The sequence below is a fragment of the Tripterygium wilfordii genome, chromosome 22 (genome assembly GCF_013401445.1).
Source record: "Tripterygium wilfordii isolate XIE 37 chromosome 22, ASM1340144v1, whole genome shotgun sequence".
Classification (NCBI taxonomy): domain Eukaryota; kingdom Viridiplantae; phylum Streptophyta; class Magnoliopsida; order Celastrales; family Celastraceae; genus Tripterygium; species Tripterygium wilfordii.
In genome coordinates this window covers 13,700,568-13,717,479 of record NC_052253.1, presented here as the reverse complement: position 1 = coordinate 13,717,479, position 16,912 = coordinate 13,700,568, and the positions used below count along the sequence as shown (strand labels likewise).

At 39.7% G+C, this 16,912-nt stretch overlaps 2 protein-coding genes and 1 pseudogene across 2 annotated transcripts; 2 read left to right on the top strand and 1 right to left on the bottom strand.

Annotated features, from left to right (window-relative positions):
- Positions 1-1,131: 1,131 nt before the first annotated feature.
- Positions 1,132-3,778, top strand: LOC119991719 (subtilisin-like protease SBT1.6). Its single transcript, XM_038838137.1, has one exon. The coding sequence runs from the start codon at positions 1,165-1,167 to the stop codon at positions 3,496-3,498; it is 2,334 nt and encodes a 777-aa protein (XP_038694065.1). The 5' UTR covers positions 1,132-1,164; the 3' UTR covers positions 3,499-3,778.
- A 4,248-nt stretch (positions 3,779-8,026) lies between these two features.
- On the bottom strand, positions 8,027-12,343 carry LOC119991586 (annotated as a pseudogene).
- LOC119990595 (proteasome subunit alpha type-7) lies at positions 12,284-15,093 on the top strand. Its single transcript, XM_038836584.1, has 3 exons — positions 12,284-12,533; positions 13,177-13,591; positions 14,730-15,093. The coding sequence occupies exons 1-3, from the start codon at positions 12,361-12,363 to the stop codon at positions 14,889-14,891; spliced, it is 750 nt and encodes a 249-aa protein (XP_038692512.1). The 5' UTR covers positions 12,284-12,360; the 3' UTR covers positions 14,892-15,093.
- The last annotated feature ends 1,819 nt before the right edge of the window (positions 15,094-16,912 follow it).

Below are 16,912 nucleotides of genomic sequence, written 5' to 3'. Positions count from 1 at the left end.
CACGGAGACACAGACTTATCTATACCGTCAATGCCGAAACAAAACATGGTGGCCCATTCAATGATGGATCAACTTTGGCCGTTGGATCACAGGTATGTGATTGATATTGCCCTAAACTTCCCTCTCGCTCTACTACGCGCTCTGCTTGAGCTTGAAATTTGCATGAAGAGCTTTCTTTTAACACTTGTACTATGATGAATTAGTTTGTTAGTTAGACCATGCACAGATGCATGCATAGCAGAGTAGGGATGGGGAGTTCATAATTAATGTATGAAACAAGTCAAATCAAAGAAACTCACACATATATATCCCATCTCAATTATTGAACCAACAACACGTGTCACAAAATTCATATCAAAATGCTGTAACAACCAACCATACGCATTTTGAATTCATATTTTATCATTTTCTTAAGAAAAAAAGAAAAGAGAAGATATTTTGTGATTGTGATTTATCATTTTATCTAATCAGTTAGGGGTGATAGTTTAATGTTGAATAACTTTGAGGTTTGAGGCAAAATTGTATGTGCTCGGAATGTTATCATGTTCAATTATCACTAACAGTAGTAGTTGAGTTTTGATTGATTCAATTTATCTTCACGTTGTGGAAAATTTTCTGTATGTGATAGCTATGAGTTTTTGTAAATATTAGATGTCTGGTGATTTATGCACTAAATTACACGTGGACTCTTGCCCTCGATCTCGATGGAATATAATTGAAAGAAGAGAAAAATTTAAAAAAAAAAAAAAAAAGAGAAAGTCTGTTCTAAGGAATTCTATCTAATCTCTAGGCGGCCGTGGAGTTTCCCATTAATCCGATGGCCACGGCCATCACTGATGTCATGTGCATCAACGGTGTTTAATCATTTTCTCAGTACCCATCACCCCCTGGCCCACATCACTCTAGTCTGTCCAGTTCCCAAAAGAAAAGAAAAGAAAGTGAGTCGCACCATTCCTCCAAGGACTATCTCTTTTATAAAATAAAACAAAACAAATATAAAATGCTAAAATAATATCCCAACAACACACTTCCCAACAAATATCTGTTACTATTTTTTTAAAATTTAAAAAGAAAAAGAATAAGACAATAATACATTAATAATACCTCTTCTTCTATTATATCACGGGACGATGGTCGCTCGCTCTCCCTCACTTCACTTCACTCATGGCTTCTTCGTTTCTCTCCTCCACTCCCCTCACTCTGCTTTTCCTCTTCTTCACTTACTCTTACTTCGTTCCTGCAACTTCCGTTGATCAGACACTGAAGAAAACTTTCATCTTCCTCGTCGACTCTCAATCTAAGCCTTCCGTTTTCCCAACCAGTTACCACTGGTACAGTTCTGAGTTCGTCTCAGATCCTCTTCAAATCCTCCACACATACGACACCGTTTTCCATGGCTTCTCTGCTGTGCTTTCTCCAGAGAGAGCAGCTTTTCTCGGCCAAAATCCTTCTATTTTAGCTGTTATTGAGGACCGTCGCCGGGAACTGCACACCACGCGGTCTCCTCAGTTTCTTGGACTTCGCAACCAGCAAGGGCTCTGGTCCGAATCCGACTACGGATCTGATGTTATTATTGGAGTGTTTGATACTGGTATCTGGCCTGAGAGGAGGAGTTTCTCTGATGTCAATTTGGGGCCGGTTCCAACCAGGTGGAAGGGCATTTGTGAGACTGGAGTCAAATTCGGCCCCAGAAACTGTAATAGGAAGATAATCGGAGCTAGATTTTTTGCCAAAGGACATGAAGCTGGGACGGGATCTGGGGGTCCTTTGGGCGGAATTAATGCGACCGCTGAATTCTTATCTCCGAGAGATGCGGACGGTCACGGAACCCACACGGCGTCCACTGCCGCCGGACGAAACTCTTACCGTGCAAGTATGGAGGGGTACGCTGACGGAATCGCGAAAGGTGTGGCGCCAAAGGCGCGATTGGCGGTATATAAGGTTTGCTGGAAGCAAAACGGTTGCTTCGACTCTGATATCTTGGCTGCTTTCGATGCCGCCGTTGCCGATGGAGTGGATGTCATATCGATTTCCATCGGAGGCGGTGATGGGATCTCCACACCTTATTATCTTGACCCGATAGCAATTGGCTCTTACGGGGCCGTTTCGAAGGGGGTGGTCGTGTCTTCCTCGGCTGGTAACGATGGGCCTAATGGGATGTCAGTGATGAACCTCGCACCATGGCTTGTCACGGTCGGTGCGGGCACAATTGACAGAGACTTTCCCGCAGATGTCATTCTTGGAAATGGGCACAAGGTCTCTGGGGTGTCTCTGTTTTCGGGAGCGCCATTGAAGAATCAAATGTACACTCTGGTTTATCCTGGGAAATCGGGGGTCCTCTCGGACTCACTTTGTATGGAGAATTCTCTTGACCCGAATCTCGTGAGGGGCAAAATCGTGGTCTGTGATCGTGGAAGCAGTGCGAGAGTGGCTAAAGGTTGGGTGGTGAAGAAAGCTGGAGGAGTAGGCATGATTCTTGCCAATGGAATCTCCAGTGGTGAAGGGTTAGTGGCCGATGCTCACCTTTTGCCTGCTTGTGCTGTGGGATCGAACGAGGGCGAAACACTCAAATCTTACATTTCGTCGAACACAAATCCGACGGCAACCATTGATTTCAAAGGAACTATACTTGGTATCAAACCGGCTCCGGTTGTGGCTTCCTTTTCTGGTAGGGGACCAAACGGAATGAACCCAGAGATTCTCAAGCCGGACTTGATTGCACCAGGAGTGAACATCCTTGCCGCTTGGACCGACGCCGTTGGTCCAAGCGGATTGGACTCTGATACACGGAAAACAGAATTCAACATTCTTTCAGGAACTTCAATGGCCGCTCCTCACGTGAGCGGTGCAGCGGCCTTGCTCAAGTCTGCACACCCTGACTGGAGCCCAGCCGCGATTCGTTCTGCAATGTTGACCACCGCTAGCTTAATAGATAACCGGAAGATGCCCATGACTGATTCATCAACCGGCAAGCCATCGACTCCCTATGATTTTGGTGCTGGGCATCTCAATCTTGGTCTCGCGATGGATCCAGGACTCGTCTATGATATCACCAATGCCGACTACGTGAACTTCCTTTGTTCAATTGGGTATGGACCAAAGGTAATTCAGGTGATCACTCATTCACCAGCCAAGTGTCCAGCAAAAAAACCATTGCCGGAGAATCTAAACTACCCTTCCATTACCGCATTGTATTCGACCTCATCTGCCAAGACTCAGAGCAAGACGTTTATTAGAACCGTGACCAACGTGGGTCAGCCGAACTCAGTTTACCGGGCAACAATAGTGTCACCGAATGGTGTAACAGTGGCCGTGAAGCCAGCCAAGCTAGCCTTCACTGAAGCGGTGAAGAAACAGAGTTTTATTGTGACGGTTACTGCAGATACCCGAAACATGGTGTTGGGTGATTCGGGTGCTGTATTCGGGTCAATTTCATGGTCTGATGGTAAGCATGTGGTTCGGAGCCCCATTGTGGTTACTCAAATGGACCCATTGTAAACTGACAAGAAGTAAGTGAAAAGTAGAAGTGAAGTGTACAACTTGCTACACTGCATAGTTTAAGATGCTAGTGTGTGATGGTTCCTCTGTTTTGTTGCTTAAAATCCCCTCTCCTTGGCAGCATAATAGGTTTTAGCTGGGCAAAAGTGGTTTTGAGGGATGCTATCTTCTTCTTCTTTTTGATCTTTTTGATGATGCTTTGTTTTTAATGTAATGTTGTATTTATAAACTAGTGAAGTTTATATGTTGGGAATAGTGTTACTATATCTTAACTTTGTTTAATTCATCTTTGCTACATATTTTAACATACTAGTAGTTATAAACCAAGTTGCCTATCATTTTTTCCACAGTTTAGTTTAGTCAGACAACTATTCTCAATCCTGCCAAATAGATTGACTCTCCCAACTCTCGAGGGTTGGGAGAGTTGGTTCCAGACATTTCAAGGGTTAGTCGGGTTAGTGCTTGACATTTCATGTAAACTCATGAGTTGTAGATTCAAAATTTTTTGCCAATGATTTAGGCCCATACCCCTTGGTAAAATGTCAGCAAAAACCCTGATCTCGCATAAAAAAAATTCCGAGACTGTGGTGTAAGGGTCAGAAGGTTTACTCTAGTGATGTGGGTTCAAAAGGCCCTGTCGGTTACACGATACACCCAAAAAAAGCAATAGTACTCTCCCTGTTCATGTGGGTACTCGTTAGTGTTGACAACAAGCTCTGGTAGTCTGCCGTTGTCAACAATGCATGAAGAGAATTTAAACTTGGGTCGTTGGGCGTTTCCATCCACGTTGTTGTTGCAATAGATTGCGGCACATGGTCAAACATTGGATTTCCTTTGCGTTTTTTTAGTGATGGGTTATATGAATTTGACAATATTGTTAATAGTTGTTGTAGTGGGTCCATTTGATATCTAGCTTTTACTAGTGCTAAAGCCTAAAGCCTGAATAAGAAATCAAGTCAAAAATATGCTATTTAGCTTTAAAAAAAAAAGGAAAGAGCAAGGTCAAAAATCTCACAACCACCATTATGTTTTTTCTTCTCTCTTTTCCTTCATTGAATGCACATTTGCATGTGCCGACTTTGATGGTCATTTGGACAAGCATTCTGTCCATAAAAATATACTATAGGGTCTGTTTGCCCCACACCATCCTCTGGTGAGGTAAAGTTAGTTCTGAAATTATGCTGAGGTGTGACGAGTTTCGGTGATAAAAAAGTAGTTGGTGCATCACCAAACAAACTATGATGACATGAGGTAGTATGCAGTTTAGAGCTTTGGATGAATAAAACTCTCATGACTTGTGAGGTAAGTTCAATTGTTAAGTATTGTTTATGTAATTCATAAAAATTCTTTTGAATAATTTTTCATCGGTATCAATTAATTTTTTATGAAATATTTTTATAATTAAAAAAAAAAAAACAACTTTCGCACATCGTGCAAAAAGCGAAATAAAATAAGAGACATCATAATATAAAGACTCTAACAAGCTGCTTTAAACAATTAAACCCATAATAATCTGTCTGGTCATGTAAAATAGAAATGATAAAATGGGGGGCCCTGTTTACTCTGTAATGTTATTATGATGATTGATGAAGCATGACAAGGTGACCATGATGGAAACTGACCTTTATATAGAGACAATATAAACAAACAAAAGTTATTAATATGGCACATGCAATTTGCTCCCACCAATCACTCATCCTTGAAACCTCTTGGGTCAGGTATTATTATGACTCTAAAGTCTAAAGCAAGATACTCAATCAACAGACTTAATTAACTCAACTGGCCTTGCTTTGGGAATTATGTACTTTAGTGAGCAATGGCAACTTCTTTGGAAGTTGATAGTAAGCCAGACTGCCAGAGACTTGAGAGGCAGCTAACCAGGTCTCAAGTGTACCAATATGACTCCAATCAACCAAGAAAGACTTTTTTGGGCAATCAAGAATGACACCATAGAACTTAATCATTTAGACATTCGATATGAGCCTAAACTCGGGTCGTTACGCCCACGCACATAGAAGTTGAGAGGATAAGTTGGGCCAAAGTCCAGAGGTTGGTCACAAGGGTATTGCTCTTAGTGGGAATTGAACTCAAGACCTTTCGAGTCCATACAATTTGGTAAAGAGAGATTTACCGTAAGCTATCACCCAAGTGGCTATCCAAGAAAGACCCAGCGTGCAAGTATTATATATATGCAACTTGTCTTATGAAAAAAAAAAAAAAAAGATAATGCAACTTCAGCTAGGAAGTCCACTTGGAAATAATATGTATGTATATTTTTGTGAGCATGAAACCACAAGTGAAGGTGGAGTACTGGAGTCTAGCTCCCAACACAATCTTAACTACTAAAGGCAATTGAGATTCTAAGCTTTTTAGGTGGTGAGCAAGAAGACAAATATTATATTAATAATATTAAACTTATGTACCTTAATGTTTCTCACTATTTTTTGGTGATTAACTTCTCCACCTTCTAATAACAGCATGTAAGTATATCATATGCACCATCATATATGAAAGCAGATTGTCTATATATCATAGAGAAAATGCATGAATCCATCATAAAGAACAAAATAACAGCGAATCAGAGATCTGCTTACTGGAATAGATTCTTCATTATCCTCTCACAAAACTCTACAACCATTCGAAGTACATTGCACTGCAGCTGCTGTTGTTGGGCAGTGGTTGTTGCTGTAGCTCTTGGCACTTCAAAGTCCAAAATGCCCATGTTTCAGTAAGTCATTGAGAATCAGGTGCTTTCCACCACTGCAACAGAGTAAAAGGAAATGAAGCATTTTTCCAGTCATCTATTCGCTTTAAAGAAGATATATGAAATGACACCATTCACATACATTAAGATATAGATAATGTGGTGGATAACCAGGTCATCACAGGTTTTCAGGCAAAGAAGTACTCTGTTCCTTGTCTCTACAGCAACAGAACCCCTAATAAGACTCAAAAGCTGTTGCAGTGTTAGGTGTTAAACTGAATTTCCTGAAAGTGTTAAACAGCTTAAAAGCCTCTTCAGACAGTCCATTGTTTATAAACCTGGCAATAATTGCATTGCAATTTGCAAGAGACCCAACCTGGGTTCTTTAGTCCATTGAAAATTCTATACGAATCAAATGCATTGCCACACTTCGCATAGGTATTTAAATGAGCAGAACTCACAACAAATCCGAATCAAGACTACCTTTAAGAATTAACCCATGAACAGAATGAGCAAACACTAAATCCCTCAAGCCTGCAACAATAACAAGAAGACCGACAACAGTGAATATATACCAATTCCAATAAACGCATTTGAGAAAATGACTTAATAGTATATCCATGAATTGCAATGGACCGTGAAACTACATCCTTCAGTGACATTTTATCAAACAGTTTCTCAGCATCTTCAATATCACCGAATTTGAAGTAATCGCTCAAGAGTTTTAAGAACTTATAGCGGTCATTGACAGAACATTGTTGATGAGTTGAGACGTATAAACTTTTGCGCGCCATAAAAGCAAGTATCTTTCTCAAGATCATAGAAAATTAGGAATGATTTTGTTTTGTGCGTCAGCGGAGCGGTCTGAGACTGAATTAGCTCACCGATTGGTGTGGGCTTTTTTTTGGGCTGGTTTGGTCTAAATAACGTCCAAAACTGGGCTTTCATTATAGTGGACTGTAATAGTGTTGGACTACTATCTTTATTAATATGGCCCATGGGCCCAAGCTGCATCTGTAACAAATGACGGGCTTGATTCTGCAGGGCATGACATTAGGACTACTGTCCAACCGAGCTATCACAATTCTCAACTGTTAAGATTTGGCGTACATGATTCATGTGATGAGTCCCACATGATCCATATGAAATCGTGTAATGTGGACTATTTGGACAAAAAAAAAAGAAAGAAAAAAAAAATAGGATTGATAAAACTAATGTTGGTATCTTGAAACCTACAACACTCGGAAAAGCAGCTGCAAAGGCAAATTCTGCTGAATTGACGTCCAAGCACAGATAGAAGTATTGAAATTGTTGGTTTTTGTGTGTATTGTTTGTCATAGAACGCAAACTGGAGATTTCATGGCTGATTCAGTAAAAATGCTTTGTGCCCTTGTCACTGTTGTTTCATCTGAATCTACTAATTGTTGTCCTGATTGATTTTGCTGAAACCTTGGTTTTTTGGTAATGGTGATTAAGTTCTGACATGCACATAAATGTCAAGACAGATTCATCTTATTATTCCTTACTGGACTTGTAAAGTTCAGAGACTTGGTTGTTCTTACAGCCACAGAACACATGCTATATCTATATGTGTATATATATATATATATATATATATATATATGAAAATTCTCAAGTGAGGGATCCCTCACTTTATTTAAAATAAGGGATCCATCTAACACCATTCATTATGTGTAAGTGTGGTCCCCACACGTGATGGGGCCCACGCATGAAAGGTGTTAGATGGATCCCACACTTTAAATAAAGTGTGGGATCCCGCACTTGAGAATCCCTCTATATATATAATCTTCTAACCATTCTCTATCAGTATCTAGTCTTGAATGGCTTGTAAGTCTTGAGATCCAAAACTACTCCAGCAAATGACCCGATCGCAGCAGCAATAGTTACGAAAAGGCGGGCAACACTGAGTATCTGAAGTCCAAGCCATCTGGTTGTCCATGGACCAATCTTCCGCTAAGCGATGTACATCTCAATGGGAAAGTAAACTGTCAAAGGCCAGAACCCCATAGCTCCTAATAGCCCAACTACATCATTGAAGAAGGGCATAAGCATGGCTATGATAGTTGTCAAATGTCACAAACAATGTCCTCCATATAACCCTGAAAAAGTTTAGCTGATATACACCACCAGAGAAGGGAATGGGGATCTCATATTCTACTGTCACAAAGTCAGTCTTTGCCCACTTCCGCGCGCTCCATTTTTCTACGAATGCATACAATGGTTGGCAGTAGACCTGCAGGAATCAATATCAGGTACGCGCTGAATCAAAATCTGCAGAATGTGTACAAATTTGGATTGATTAGTATACCTGGTACGCGCCTACAAGATGAACAACAATTGCAGCATTTGCGATGTCTAGCAGCCAGTACGGATTGTAGAATCCAAAGCCGGTTAATAGATTTCCAGGAGCGGTATCGCCAAAGGCGGCGTAGCCAAAGCATCCACAGAGCATGTAGAAGATTGTGGTTATGATGATGCTGAAGAAAGTTGCTTTCTTCATGGTTTTGTGCTCTGCAGGTGGAGACCTTATCGTATCCTGCATATTCAAAGCCACAGATGTGGCTTGCAGGCATCAGTATTTTTGCGCTGCAAATATGGAAAGGATCATAGGACTGTCATAGTTGTCATATATTACTTGAATTTCGATGAGGACGAGAGAGAAGGAGTATGCGAAAGCAATCGCTCCAAGAGCTTGTAAGCTCCTCCATAGCTTCTGCATATCAGTAACTGTGCCAGCATGTGTTGTTGTTCCTACACTGATGCCTGTCAAGCTTCCTTTGAAGCTCTTATTTTCTGCACAAATGAAGCTATTTGTTCAAATAACATATTTTTACATGAAAATGCTAGCAAATGATGATTGATGTAATGGCAGGTACCTGCAACTTTTCCAATGCCAAGACCAAGACCAACAGAGGAATATGTGAATGACATAATGGCAGCTACAATAGAGAGCCACCATACTTGATCAAAGTCTGGTATTTGAGAAAATAACACCTCTATGATTCCAAATGTTATCATATACCCATTACTGGACATGTGACAAGGGTCCTTCCCACCACTCTTGTGGAAACAATTTGATCTTTTTATTGCCCTACAAGAACCAGAACAACAGTAAACAACCATCCCATGAAGTAATTATCAGTTTTTGTTCATGGTACATAAAAATACTCATCCTGGAAGACTCACATCATACTGACAGAGGCTGCTATGGTATACCCAATTGCAACACCAAAGAGATTCATGTATTGAATCAAACCACAAACCATGACCCTCTTTCCTCCTGCAGCAACCGATGAATTAGTATCTCATAGTTAACATCATTAACAGTAACATTAGCCTTGCCAATTTGTTGATTACTTGAGTTTCTTAATTACCTAAGCTGGCCTTGACTGCATCCATGTAGGTGTAATTTCTCTGACCAGTGACAGGGTCACCTGTTCTATAGCACCATGAGAGCAGTTCAGAAGTATAGAGATTGACAACAGCAGATAGAAACATAACCATTGGTCCTGCCACCCAACCAAGCTGCCCTATTGCCCATGCCAATGATAGGACTCCTGACCCTATCACTGCCGTGATTATATGGGATGAAGCCGTCCAAAATGTTCCTGCATCATTGAACACCACAATCAACAAAGCATGTCATTTCTATTTTTTTGGGTAGATAAGCGGGAGTGGGGGCTCGAACTTGGGTACAACCAAGTTGATGGACTGTTGGCATGTCATATCTAGCTAGCACCCCAAAAACATAAAAACTCTCTGAAGTGAATTTATTTCAAACAGTTGACAGACATACCTGTTCTCTTCAAGCGGTCATCATCATCAAAACACTTGGAATAGTTTGATTGAGGATTTATGGCTTCACTTTCGGTCTGTTCTTTAGGCTGAACTTCTACTTGCAAGTATTGCCTGATGTCATGCCTCTCTTCTACCTGAAATACTCATGGACTTGAATATGAGAAGCTACATACACACACAGATAAAGAAGCAGAGCTTATAATCTTACCACTCCATGGTGGATTCTGCTAGGGAGAGTTCTACTCCTTGGCAACGTAGCAGTAATTTTACCACAAAAATTACGGAGAGAGAGAGAAAGCTAACAATCTAAGAAGGTGAAGGTAGTGATGGATATACCACAAAAATTGGAGACAGGGTTTTTATAGGAAAGGTTATTCGTGCAACACGTTTGTGAAAAATCATGTAACACGTACGGTTCATATTTTAGTGCATGTCTTCATTGTTCAAAATCTTACTAGTTACTATACAAGCTTGCTGTTTGGACAATATATATATGGGCTTAAAGTGGGGCTATCGAGTCCACACGCGCATAAAAGTTTTCCAGCGTGTGGTTAAAAGGGTATTGTTGCTAGTGAAAATCGACTACGGAGTACATGCGGTTTGGCCTCAGAGAGATTCACCAACTAGGCTATCACTAAAGTGGTTTGAGAATTGAGATACATTTTCTATACGGGATGAAAACTGAATATTGATAAAATTATTGTCTTTCAACTTGGAACAAGATGAGTATTCAAGTAAGAAATGATAATACAAAGGAAAGCTATTTAGTTATGGAATCAACGATTGCTTTATGTACTCTTATGAGGAAGCCAAGCACGCAAAGCTATAAACATCAACTTCTAATTAACAGTACTATCAAGCAATTCATCCTTTGAAACATACTCTTCTTGTCTGAAGTTCTTATCTTAATCTAATTTAATCAGTTTCTCTTTAATTAATACAGTAAGTACAGAGGTTAAGCATCCAAATTAAGAAGAGATCTTGTTATATTTTGATGTTTATTTCTTTTATTGTGGTTCGGGGGCTTTGCAATTCTCCAGAGTTTGAAACTCGCATCCAACAACTTGAGAGGTGTTCCACATCACGTTGACAGATTTTTTCAAATACTCCATCACTCTATCGGATTATTTTTGCATCGTTATATGTGAAATTGAGTATGTCGAATTGCCTCCATCCCCAATACACACTGTGGAGATATGCATACTAATATCCCAAACCTAATTCTCACTTTTTGTTACTACCTTTTAAGGGCATGTCTTGAAAGCAAAAAACATGGGACTGTTGGTAAATAAACTTTTAACTTTGATAAATAACAACTACGTACCTTCTTAAAATGGCATCATGTCAACTAGTGGAGTTCCATTTTGTCAACGACTAGACACCATAAATAGGCCATTTTAGAGGTTTAATTAGTTGTTTTCATGGGGTAGTTTGGATCATGTCGCCCTCAACATTCAACATTAATGCTTGCTGACTCTCTCATCACCATTAACAGCCAGCCCCCCTAACAATTCCTAGGCTTTTCCCTAATCTCATCATACCCACTCCTTAAAACAAATAATCTCCTACCTTCGAGGTTTCATCGTCTTTGCATAGTCAAGTTGAGCCTAAACTCGAACCGAACACACCGTGCGCACAACCTGCCGCCCCATAAATAAATAGATGTCACACACGATTGAACTGTTGTTGAAAATGGGTACTAGCTAGATAGCTAGTTGTGTGGAGTCAACTAGATAGATAATTCCTAAGAAGAATAATCGATTTGAGGAAATGAAAGGACAACAAAAACCCAACAAATATTTTGTTGGATATCTATTTCTTCGTCACTTCCATCTCTGCAATTTGAAGTTTGTGAGATGGGATGAGGACGACCATCTTCATATAGGAGGAGGACCTACGTACCACTAATATTTTCTATATTCCTACTTCCTTCCTTCCACTATTTTTGATTTATGGCCAAATAGCAACCCAGGAACCAAACTCTTGCAATCGGAACTCTCTCGAAGATACAGAGAAGAACAATGGTATAAAATGATGTCAACACGTTTGGTCAGAAAATAGACATTTATGATGTCTGTTTTGATCCAACCCAAAGTGCACTCAGATCCTTCCTCATTCAGAAAATTTGAGGGATAAGTAGCTGGGCCTGGGCCGGGCTTTGTTTTTTCAATGATTTTAGTCATACTAAATGGTGGGCCAGGCCCAGCCTATTGCTTATCTATACGGCACCGTATTGAGGGACAATCGTTCCCTATTCTTGCTCCGGTTGCCTTCTTCCCCAAACAAGGACCAGATCGCATCTAAACCCAAATCAACAAACATCTTAGGAAAGAAGAAACATGGCTAGATACGATCGTGCCATCACTGTGTTCTCGCCGGATGGCCACCTTTTCCAGGTGGAGTACGCACTGGAAGCAGTCCGCAAAGGAAACGCCGCCGTCGGTGTCCGCGGCACAGACGTTGTTGTTCTAGGCGTCGAGAAGAAGTCCACCGCTAAACTTCAAGATTCCAGGTACTTGCACATAATTATCTGCATTTTTAATGGTCTGCGAGGCTTATGTATCGTAATCGTCTCTGATTGAGTGTTTAGCTCAAAAACCTTTGCTGAGTCTGAGCATTCGAAGAAATTGCGTTAGGGTTTATCTTGCTTTATCATAATAGAGTTTGTAAGAAGCTACGATCTTTGTTTCAAGCTTGAGCCTTTGGAGATAATTTTTTTTTATATAGATTAGTTTCTATCATCTTGTGTAGTATTGGAGTTGTCAGTTGCACTTGGACTAAATCGAGCTCCGGTTTCTTTGGATTTGTTATGTTACTCGTGTTTGTTTCTTAATTCCTTTTCTCTTTGTTTCCAATTGCTGATTTTATTGGGTTTCATACCTTAACATATTGCTCTCCGAAGTTTTGCTGTGGTTCATAGATGTCTTTTGATGCGATATAGCTTCTTCTTCTTACCAACAGTTTTGGCATTGTAACTTGGCTTAATTTAACTTTTCCAAGGTGAGGGTCCATAATGTCCTGGTGCTCTTTGGCCTTATCACATTGTCATTTTTCCTTTATTACCCAGTTAACATTTACTTGCAGTAGTTACTTTATCTTCAGCGTGATTCCTTTATATTTGAGGTCAGCATCATGTTTGCTTCTGTTGCTTATAGGTCAGTAAGGAAGATTGTATCGCTGGATGATCACATTGCTCTGGCTTGCGCTGGATTGAAAGCAGATGCTCGTGTCTTGGTTAATAGGGCTCGTATTGAATGTCAGAGCCATAGGCTTACCGTTGAGGACCCTGCAACTGTTGAGTATATAACGCGTTATATCGCAGGACTGCAACAGAAATACACACAAAGTGGTGGTGTGAGACCATTTGGCCTTTCAACATTGATTGTTGGTTTTGACCCATACACGGCCGTACCGTCTCTCTATCAGACAGATCCATCAGGAACATTTTCGGCATGGAAAGCCAATGCCACAGGGAGGAACTCAAACTCAATGCGGGAATTTCTGGAGAAGAATTATAAAGAGACTTCTGGACAGGAAACAGTGAAGTTAGCAATTCGTGCTTTGCTTGAAGTAAGTTTTTCCTTACACGTTCCTATATATGCATGTTTGTCATCCTGGAGCTGTTAATTTTAGTATGTATGTGACAGCGTACCACTTAATTCATTATTAGTTGATGTTGCTTTCCCTAATCCGTATGCTTATCTTGGAATTAGAGTTTCTTTCCTTCTGCTAATCCCAGACCACCTGCAGTAAGCCAGTAACAATGACAAGATGCTCCCATTGTCTTGGGTTTTATGGTTCCTGTTTAATTACCTGGTATAAAAATTATCATGATTTGAAATGATGGATGGTGGATGTCACTTGTAAGGATGACAGTGGCCTTTGATGTTAGCAATAGAAGAGATTGTTTTCACATGTATTACACCTTCAGTTTATGTGTCCATTGAGCGTTTTACAACGTCTTATCAATCATTTCCCTGATGTAATTCTTTCCTCTTTCTTTTCTTTTTCTCTGTATTTATTTCTCCTATGTAAGTACTTGGCCGCACACTCTTAGTGCCGATCTAGAAAGTTCACTTTCGCATTCCCCAAGATAGTGAATAATTAACAATTCGGGAAGTGATGCTCATTGGGAAATTACATTCTTAGCAAACTTAGAAAATACCAACATGGTGCAGTGGGAATTTAATGCTGTATTTTCTGTTTTGGGCTGACTTGGGCTCTATTGATGAATTTGGTGATGCCTTGATAGAGGGCTTCAATTTCTAATATTTGTCTGTGCAATGTTGTTTTCGTATTGTTTCTAATATTTACACCCCTTCATGATATCCGTAATAATTATGGTGTCCATACGTGTCAGGGGGAGTTCTATGCCACAGTTTATTACTGTTAATAATAGTGTTATTTGCGGACATGATAAACTTATGGCCTGTACTGTAAAGAATCTGCTAAAAAATGTTGCCTGTAAATTATTTGTAAGAGACTGTAGGATTGGGTCAACCTTGCTTGAGGTTGTGATCAGTTTACGAACAAAAATCAAAGTTGCTTGTGTCTTGTTAGCTAGTGATTCATAGTTATATCTAGCTGTGGACCTGTATGGGAAAGGGGGGTTAATCTGTGTGCCTTTTCCAATCTGTTGGTTCAATCAATTTCAAGTCTGTAAAAATTTGTGATCTTTTGTACTAAATAAACTCTTGATGAGCTGTAGGTTGTTGAAAGTGGTGGGAAGAACATTGAGGTTGCTGTGATGACAAAGGAGCATGGACTACGCCAGCTCGAAGAGGCTGAAATTGATGCCATTGTTGCAGAGATTGAAGCGGAGAAAGCTGCAGCTGAAGCTGCAAAGAAGGCCCCTCCAAGAGAAACCTAGTTCTGCAGTCATTGAATTTATATTCTATGTATCCTCCTCTCTTAAATGGTCTTTTAACATTATTGACTCTTCTTGATTTCAGGGCTTCTCCATCCTTGCTCTTTTGGTGTGCTATCTAGTGATTTCTAAGTTTGTCAGACAGGTTAAACATGCTATAGACAGTTTCTTTTTCTCCTTATTAGGACTGCAGTTATCATTGCAAGTATGGTCTTCCTTGGGAAACAATGGGTTTTTAGTTTCTTGTCAGCTAAACATTGACCTAATATGCATGGAGGAGCGCGAATCATGTTCCTTAGTCTTGGGTGCTTGCTTGGTGGAAAGAAGGAACAGTCAGTCAGTATATGAAGTTTGGCAACAAAATGAGGGGAAAATTAGTATTAGATGGCATCATTAGTTGATGGGCTATCCCTAATTGGGCTAGATATTAGATGGCATGATTACTTGATGGGCTATCCCTTAATGGGCTTCGACCCTCAAATTGGGTTTTGTGCTTCACTATGATATGAAGGAGATCAATTAATCCGAATTCTCCTCCTATAAATATCATCCAACCACACTTGGGTGATAGTTTAGTGATGAATTTCTATGGGATCAAATTTTATGGACTTTGAATGTCTTAATTCGATTCTCACTGAAGCAATGCCCTCATGATCACGCGTTGGGTTTTGACTTATCCTGTCATGGGAAATGGCCTAACAATCCAAGTTTATATTCATATGGAAGGACAAATTTGTAGGTGTCTGTTCTTGCTACTCAAAGAGAGAAGTATTGATCATTTTAGGAGAAAAGTTCTCCAATGCATTTGGGAGTTAAAAGACTTTCTTATAGTTGAACAAATCAAGTAGTTAATGATTTGAAAGCCCTCCTATTATTGCAATTATTGAAGATGACACCTTTTGTCAGGTGCATGTTTATACTTCCATATACACACCCAAATCAAACTTGGGTTACTGTTGTTTTTCCTTCTTCATATTAGATTATTCCACTAATGTCAACCAAATGCAATCATCTCATTCCACATACACACTATTCATTTAATATGATAATGTCAAGGAATAATCACAATTCACAAAAGGTGAGATTCAAACTTAATTATAAAATTGATCAAAGTCTTCATATTTACATGAAGCCAACCTTCAAATTTCCACATGTTTGATTTAATAAAAATCCATTAATATTCAAATTTCAAAAACCATTGTATATAATTGAACTAAGAGTATATTACACTTCAAGATTCATAAAATTAATTTAAGACTAATTTGTGAGCAAAGTTGGATTAATTTTTTATATAAGGTGCATAAGTAGGTTTAAAAAAACCCTAATGAGAACAAATATTGTTTAGACTATCCATTAGTGGAATATATATGGGGGGAAAAGAAACAACACATATAGATATGGATTGGCATATATATGTGATAGTGGAAGACTAGAAGACTTTACTAGTTGATACGTAATTGATTGGACCATATGCAGTCACGAGTATCAGTAGAAGGTGTAGGGCAGGTAGGGAGATTTAGGAATAAAGATTAGTGAGTGGATGGATGGATGGACGGTATGGTATGGGCACACAAGGTTTTTTCATTGCAATAATGTTTGTAGGGAAAGAGACACAAAGTTGACTGAGACTTTAGGGATCCATCACCATCAAACGAGCGACTACCACCTAACCAATATATATCTATATTTATTTTCGTTGGGAGGGTGAGGTTGATTATGGTATCTCTTTGTAAATGCGGGATATCGTAAGTTTAATTCGTACCCCCAGCAATTTCGACGTTATTTTTCATATGAGTTTCAACTCGGTCTTAACTGACATCAGTATAGAACAAGCATATTGGCGGTCCGAGTTTAGAGTTAGCCCAACTGTCTGATAGGCTGATAGTGGAAAATTATATATATGTGAACCAACTTTCATTGCGTCATAACCACATAATACCATATCCTCTCCCCTATCTATCTAGAACCTCCACGTCTTTAATGCTTAGCTCACTCTCTCTTGCAATTATTGATCATCACTACAT